This window comes from Centroberyx gerrardi, chromosome 5, assembly GCF_048128805.1.
Source record: "Centroberyx gerrardi isolate f3 chromosome 5, fCenGer3.hap1.cur.20231027, whole genome shotgun sequence".
Taxonomy (NCBI): Eukaryota; Metazoa; Chordata; class Actinopteri; order Beryciformes; family Berycidae; genus Centroberyx; species Centroberyx gerrardi.
Window position 1 is genome coordinate 19,717,759 of NC_136001.1, and position 8,032 is coordinate 19,725,790.

The window sequence follows — 8,032 nt, forward strand, 5'->3', positions numbered from 1 at the left end:
CCCAAAACACACCCAATGAAACGCCCACTGACAACTTTTGACAGAGCAAAGCGACTCAGAGTGAAATGGCTGTGCTTGGTCTGTATGTTGACGCTGCTAGGCAAGAACAGCATTATGCAGACGCAAATAAATGCTTGTATACACTAAAATTAATGCAAATATCTTTCTGTTGGCACAATTATAAAAAAAAATCAGCTTAACGGGAGAAGAAATTAAATTAGTTACTGTGGCAGTAACATCTTGTAGAAAAAAAATACTGACTTTATATTTCAACACAGAGTATATAAAGGTGGGTGGAGTTTCAAGTTGTTCTCTCCCAGGACTTCCGCATTGGCTTCAAAAGCCAATTGTTTTTTCCCTTTAGTGAGACCTCTCGTTCTGCCTGGATACTCTCTGGCCCGCCAGTTGCTTGCGTTCACTTTTTACTGCGGACCGAGCGCGTGGTGATTGGACTCATCAGTGGTCGTTGGAGCCAATCAGGACTGGGCGGCACAGAAACAAACAAAACGGTGAGCGGTGAAAATAGTAAAGAAGTCTATTAAAAAGTCGCGAAACGGTTACTTTTCTCTCTGTAATGTAATGTAAAGATCAAGCCAGTAACTTCAGCGGGCCAAGTCTCCCTGCTTGGCCACTCCCAGTTTGTCAGGTAAAATGAGCGAGATTAGCAAAACAGTACAGTTGCAAGTTAGCATCTAAGGTTAGCTAACATGAGGTAACCAATGACCTGTTTGTAGCTGACGTTAATTGTATGTCGTGTGCAATTCACAAATATGTCCACCTTGACATTAAAGGGACTTGAAACATTAATGAGCTGGTAATGCAATCCCTACGGAAGAGTAAGGTATCAGTGTTTGCTTGTCGTTCATCAGCAATAAATGCGTAATGCGTGAGACAAAGAAGAGCCACAGCATGAGCGCATGTTGGCCCCGTCGTTTTCTACTTGTCAGTAGGAAACAGGCCTAAGTTTTTTGAACTATCTTATCACATACTACGAACGTAAACAAGCTTTTATTTAGCTTCATAATCGATGTAAAACTAATTTTAACGTCTCAGGCAAAGTATCAATTAATTCGATGATAAAAAGATCCCGATCACATCCCCATTTGCTGTCACAGGGAAACGTTTTGTGTGTAGCCTATTTGAATAAGGGACTAACAATGAAAACTACATGAAAAAGATGACAGTGTGGTCTGTGGTGGTCATTCAGATTCAGACCCACCGCCTTCTTAACTTCATTGTGCACAATGCAAACTAACTTCACACTAGACTGTGTTGCAGGGAGAAGTTGTCCCTAATGTGGATGTTTTGTTATGTCAACGGTGTGGCTGGGAAGTTCATCCTATTGGTAATGAAAGGAAACGTCAGCCTACACTAATGTGCCACCATGTACTCCGCAGAGCCTAAAAGTGCAGTGAGCATGGAGCAGTACACCACAGTGGCTGCCACCACAGGGGAGCAGATGGTGCAGACGGTCAATGGGCACATCCAACAGGTAATGGTTTAAAGAGGGCTTGTATATAGCAGGTTACATATCTGGGTGCTTTTTCTCACTGCCGAGCTACATTTGACTGAACTGTTCCTGAACTGAACCTGACCTGGTTACTCTTCCACTTCTTGTAGCTGGAACGTCTGGGAAGGACGATACAGATCAGAACCACAGTGAAAATTGTAAACGTGGTGTGACGTGACTTAGAAATGGACATACCTGTCTTCACATTTTATGTCCAAGGTGCGGTGACAGCAATGGAATTAAAGCCGGAGCCTCCTGTCTGTGGCCAACAGATTCAGGCACTCTAGGTAGTAGCTGAGTTGCGTATCCCATACCCAGAACCCAGATACATTTCTGTCTCATCTGCACGAACCATCAACACAAATTCATTTACTGCTGTGTGTGTTGATGTCAGCTGGCTTCCTACCAGTTTGTGCTGTGCTGTTTGTACTGTGCTCACCATCTGAGATTCTGCTCAACTCAATCCAGATAGCTGCGACTCTGAAGCTGTCCCACAGGTGGTGCAGCTATGCCATAAAATCAGTGCTGTTCATACAAGTTGGGAGATTTACACAGCTTGTGTGTTTGTCAACTGTATGAAAAGCACTAGAAATTGGAATGTGATTGTAGGTCTAGGCTTACAATACTGTAGGCTTAAACCTACTGTGAGATGTGGTATGCATTGTTTTCTTGTTTTGTACACTCTGGTTGCATGGAGGCTGAAGATGCTGTGATGCATGGTGGATTTGTCATTCGAGCATTGTCCATTGCCATTGTTGCAGGTCCTGACATTTTGGAAATAAGCCCCTTGGTTCCCCCCTTGACCTCTCCTTACACTTTCTATCTGTTCTACATTCTGTTATTCCAAGGTTCAGGGTCAGCCCCTGATGTTGCAGGTGAGCGGGGGGCAGCTCATCACTTCTGCAGGACAGCCCTTAATGGTGCAGGCAATGGGGGGCCAGGGGCAGAACATCATGCGGGTACCTGTGTCTGGAGCTCAGGGCCTCCAACAGGTAAGTTAATTGGCCTGTGTAACTACAGTACACTGGCAGAAACTGCAGAACCTTCCACATTATTGCTGCCAGTGGGTTTCATTTGATAGTAGAGATGATATGGAATCAGTTGCATGGCCATTTTTAGATTCAGGCAGGAACAGGTCTTAATGTGTTTTATTGCCAGAACAGAAGTGGTTTTCACTGACTTGACATGCATTTGGTTTAGATACTTCTGGACTATGGAATCCAGAACTAAGATAATCAAGGACTAAACAAACTCAGATATGGGAGGTTTTACCAAAATACCAAAATTGACTTGGACATTAAACTATTTTGTGCTTCAATGGAACTCGAGTAAGATATAAAAATCAGCCAATCATAGAAAATGGTATAGTAATTTGATTCAGAGCTGGCTTTAATGGTTTTTAAAGTCCTTATTTTGTGAATGAGTTGCTATAAGGTTTTTCTGCAAAATTAAACTAGACAGTTCCAAACTAGCCTTAAATTAGGGCCGTGAACTCTGATTTGATTTAGACATGATTTTAAAAGGACTAAGACTAGACTTAATCCATACTTATGCAAATGATTGTCAATGTTTTCTAGCCAATAGGGACCCTTTATTAACATGTGAAAACACTGTATCTTTAATAATCAGTAGTTTTTATTTATTAGGCCTATATCTTTATCTGCAACCTATTCATTGCTGCTGCTCCTACCAAATTTCCACTTGGAGATCAATTTTAAGTCTTGACACTTCTGGTCATTACTGCTCCTCTGATTCAGATCCAGCTGGTGCAGCCAGGTCAGATCCAGATTCAGGGGGGTCAGACGATTCAGGTCCAGGGTCCGCAGGGCCAGACACAGCAGATTATCATCCAGCAGCCCCAAACCGCTTTGACAGCTGGACCGAACCAGGTGCAGTGAACACACAAAACACTGTACATGCATACACACACACACCAACAATGACTGTGAAGTTGATTTTTAAGTCGCATTTAAAGATAATAATAAAAAGAAACTACACAAATAAGTGGTGGCTATTTGTGGAGATGCAGTGACTTGAAATCTTTTCTTTTATAGGTTTTGAAATGCTTCTGGTATGGAATGTCTGGGAAGCTGCTGTATTATTTAGTATGCAGCATGTCACTGTAGCATTAATATTTAACATGTAAGACAGAAAAAGTGGTCAGCAGTGGCTAAGATGTTGTGGCTTTTCTCTCTCTCTCTCTGTCTCTCTCTCTCTCTCTCTCTCTCTCTCTCTCTCTGTCTCTCTCTCCCCATGCTTCTCCATTCATCAGTCCCAGAGTTTGGGAGACGCTGCTGTGTAGTAATGGTTTCTGAAAATTGTTTGCAGGGTCAGCAGCACATTGCTCTGCAGGGGCATCAGGTGGCTCAGACTGCAGATGGACAGACTATCGTATACCAGCCAGTCAATGCAGATAGTTCTGTTCTCCAGCAAGGTAACCTGCCTGTCAGGTGTTAAAATAAACGTTTTATGCTATAAATTGTAAATAAAAGAGATCATTTTAAGAACTCACGGCTGAAACAGAGTGCTTGTGCTGACTGACTTGCATAAATGCTCTTTCTCCAGCAGGCATGATAACCATCCCTGCCTCCAGTCTGACAGGTGCTCAGATATTACAGGCTGGCACCAACAGCAACACAAACAACAACGGACAGGGCGCAGTGACTGTTGCTCTGCCTGGTAACATGGTCAGCGCAGGTGGCATGGTTATGGTAAGTGAGATAAGATTGGGTCCAAGAACTTGTGTCTGCGTCTGCAGCACCCCCTTGAAAACGACATCTCGACATCTCAAGGGGCTTATCCTACTAAATAAATACATTTCATGTGTCTATTTTCATGCATTTGTTTGACCCTTGTATGTTTGTGAATAAGATGGTTCCAGGTGGTGGCACCGTGCCCTCCGTGCAGAGGATACCTCTGCCTGGGGCGGTCACCGAGATGATGGAGGAGGAGCCTCTGTATGTCAACGCCAAGCAGTATAACCGCATCCTGAAGAGACGACAGGCCCGCGCCAAGTTAGAGGCTGAGGGCAAAATCCCCAAAGAAAGACGGGTGAGTGGATATGTGATAAAATTGTGTAAGATGGTCTACATTTTACAAGATAAGAAAATTCAGAGTAGTAGAAGGCCAGATTTGCACTCTGTGTATATCCACATCATTGTCTTTGGTGACAGCATGTAGGAACGTGTCCCTCCACCAAGTATATTCACAATTATTCAAGACAGAGCCTTCAAAAACAAAATGCAAAATGCTCAGTGAGGACAAAAATTAATCTGTTTCCCTGACCTAAAGGCTTGAAGCATTGGTGGGCATGCAGGATATTGCAGTGTTCTGGCTGTCATGTTAACTTCTTTGTTTTGCAGTATAAAACACATGTATTACTCACCAATTAGAGCAACCACTAGCGCAAAAATATGTTTTCTGTGAGGCCACTATGCTAATTTTTGCGGGAGGTACATGTTGTATTCCAGCTGGCCCCTGTGACCTACAGATTTCTGCCCATTTGTGCCTCTGTGCAGCTTTTGATGGTAATAAATTGATGCTAAGTAACAGTGAGAGATGTGTGTGACTCAGGAATATTTAACAGTTCTTGTGGGTCATCCTTCAGAAATACCTTCACGAGTCAAGGCACCTCCATGCCAAGAAGAGGAAGAGGGGTGATGGCGGACGATTCTTCTCGCCAAAGGAAAGTGAGGAGATGCCCCTGGGCATGCAGGTGAGGGAGGTGCCAGGCATTCTCAAACCAGACGACATCATAGAATTCAAAATTAACTCTCAGTGGGACCCCAGCTCTGCTCCATCTCTTGGATGAGCATAAAACATTTTCAACTCTTGGTTTGTTATCACTTTGTCCTATCTTCTTCCTGGACTTTATAAGCATTGTCTGCTACCTCATCATTTTGTATCCAAGATGAATATTTTTTGTTATTTTTTTTTATATTTTAAATTCAGCTTGTTTCATAGGGGCATGTTTTAAAGCTTTTTAAATCTTTGTTTAGTTTAAATACCTACATTTTACAACCGCTATGCCAAACTCTACTGATGGCTAAACCCTGATTTTCAAGGTCAGCTTTGATGTACTGTCTCCCTTTATGAGCTCTTGCTGTCAGTTAATCCATAAACCTTTTACTGAGCATCATCTAAGTGTTGAATATCAATGACATCTCTATATTGCTCCATTTTGTTTGTACCTTGATGTCATTGCATCATATTGGGGGGTAATGTTTTGCTGCATATTTCTTTATTCAAGTCTCTTAATTTGTGTAATATCAATCTCCAACATGAACATGTTTACTTGAGTCTTTTTTTATTTTTTTATATGAAACACATTCGACCTGCGTCCAGAAAAAGCTGAAGGCAAAAGTTACACACATGCAGTATCAGATAAATCCTTAAAGTGGTAATCGCAACATTCTTTTTTCTATTATTATTTTGGTGACATATTTGGTGCCAATTGGTTATTGCTGTGGTGTTTCTGCACTGCACTTCCCAGATATCACTTGTCAATCAAAGCATTTTGTGGCCAATACTGTGATGTTTTTCCTTGGATTTTCTGTTGATGCAGTTTGAGTCTCTGTAGGTACCGGCCGTTTCTTTGCTCAGCAATGGCGGCTATCGCTGCTCATGCTAACTACCAAGTTCTTCTGTGTATTGCAAACAAACCGCTGTTGCTGCTTATCTGGTAATGTAAAATACATCACTTCCTGAGCACTAGGTGTTGTGCCAAAATTTGTATTTCTCTAAAAATGTGATTCCCCGGTGGTGTGTCCTTGTTTTGTCCTCTGTGTGTGTCTGTTGTTTTGCCACTGCACAAGGAAATTTTCATGGGGGAGTTGCGCTTATTAAATGACAAGTAGGCTAATGTATAGCCTGACAACTTCCTTGTAGAATTAATGGACACTTACGGTTTGAGATTATAAGATCACAAATAAACGAAGTGATCGCCGTTCATTGAGGCAACTCGGTAGGTTACTTTTGGTAGGTAGGTTACTTTCATTCTTTGTAAGCCTAAGAAATGTTTTGAATATTGCTTTACTGTTTACAAAGCCAGTGATAGGAAAACAATCAACAAAAATCTATGTTATTAACTGGTGAAGACGCACCGCCAGGAGAGACACATTTTTTAAGAAACAAATTTTGGCACAACACCGGGAAACAGCTACCTGACACTGGGTGTTTAGAACCGCAAATGGAAAAATTTTAAAAACTTTCATGAGCTTGCTATAGGTTGAATCAGTATTGTGTCATATCGATCAGCGATAGAGAGTAGCAAAATGAAAAATTATTTATATGAAAATGTTGCAGATCATTACTTTTTCATATTGAATGTCAGCTGTTATATTTATGTTCATGCAAGACATTGAAAAGATGAGAAGGCAAATTACATGCCACACTGTACATAATGGAGGTTGTTGTGTAATTCTGTTTGGATTGTTTTGATTCTGTTGCCTTGCGAGACTATGGATTTGTATTTTTTTTTTCACTCTTAGCCATTATATTGTGTGTTAAATAACCATTCTCTCTTTATAATATATAATAAGAAAATGTTTACAAATTGATTTAGTGTCACATTTATTCAGCCTGCCTTTTGTATACCAACATTAACACAAGTCTTCATGGCCCTTGTGCTCATCAGTGGATGTTGACAAGACAGGGACATTCACTGCAACATGAAGGTACTGAGGAAGCTGTTCAGCAGATAATCTGTGCACCCTAACTTCAGCTGCACTGTGTGTGTGTGTAGATCTGTTTAGCACGATCAGGTGTTTCAAAACTAGGTTTACATTGTTATATACTTTAGTAACACTCACTGTATTATTAAATATTTTTCAGGTACAGTTATTATTTACTGAATATTGGATTTATTTATTTTAATGACTAAATAAGCAAAAAATTACGCAGCATTTGTTTTTCATTCAAAAGTTGTACACCTACTTTTGAAACCTACTTTTTTGTGCCAGATCTTTTCTGTTTCATTCCCTAGGAAGGCATGGTAGACTTGGACAGATATGCTATTTTGTTCCTTTGTAAGTAATTAAGTAAAACTTTATTTATATAGCACCTTTCAAAACAGAAGTTACAAAGTGCTTCACAAAGTATAAAATATAACAGGAAGGAAATATAAAACAAACAGGACAGGGGAAAAAAACCGATCAGAACAGAAAAACTTAAAAACAAATCACAACGGAAACAACAAGAGGCTACTGAGTGGAATTAGATGCCCGTTTAAACAATAGTTTTCAAGTGGGTCTTAAATAAAGTGACAGAGTTTGCTAATTTTAGAGACTGGAGGAGTTTGTTCCCTTGCGTTGAGTAGGAGCCGCAACAGCAAAGGCACGAGCGCCTTTGGACACCAGCCTAGTTCTTGGAACAACTAAAAGATCTTGGAGATTTTACTAAATTATATTGGTGCAGCAGCTCAATATAACTGGGTGCGAGACCATGCAAAGCCTTATATGTGATAAGTAAAATGCATCACTCTGTAGCTATGGAAACAGAACAAGTGCACCTTCTGGAGATGGC

The 8,032-nt window shown here is 40.9% G+C and overlaps 1 protein-coding gene across 2 annotated transcripts; it reads left to right on the forward strand.

The window, feature by feature from the left end:
- Positions 1-406: 406 nt before the first annotated feature.
- Positions 407-7,340, forward strand: LOC139932170 (nuclear transcription factor Y subunit alpha-like). 2 transcript variants are annotated; one of them, XM_071925871.2, is made up of 8 exons: positions 407-509; positions 1,398-1,492; positions 2,359-2,502; positions 3,268-3,399; positions 3,839-3,944; positions 4,076-4,221; positions 4,382-4,561; positions 5,118-7,340. In XM_071925871.2, exons 2-8 carry the CDS (start codon positions 1,418-1,420, stop codon positions 5,319-5,321), a joined length of 987 nt encoding a protein of 328 aa, XP_071781972.1. In that variant the 5' UTR covers positions 407-509; positions 1,398-1,417; the 3' UTR covers positions 5,322-7,340. The 2 variants fall into 2 exon arrangements, with proteins under 2 accessions (XP_071781972.1, XP_078139992.1); XM_078283866.1 differs by having other exon boundaries at positions 4,079-4,221.
- Positions 7,341-8,032: the final 692 nt, after the last annotated feature.

Excerpts from the sequence above, each read along its gene's own strand:
- LOC139932170 (XM_071925871.2), top strand. The coding sequence starts at position 1,418 with ATGGAGCAGTACACCACAGTGGCTGCCACCACAGGGGAGCAGATGGTG. Across the intron at positions 2,503-3,267 it reads GAGCTCAGGGCCTCCAACAG|ATCCAGCTGGTGCAGCCAGG; the intron begins GTAAGTTAATTG and ends CCTCTGATTCAG. Across the intron at positions 3,945-4,075 it reads TAGTTCTGTTCTCCAGCAAG|CAGGCATGATAACCATCCCT; the intron begins GTAACCTGCCTG and ends CTCTTTCTCCAG.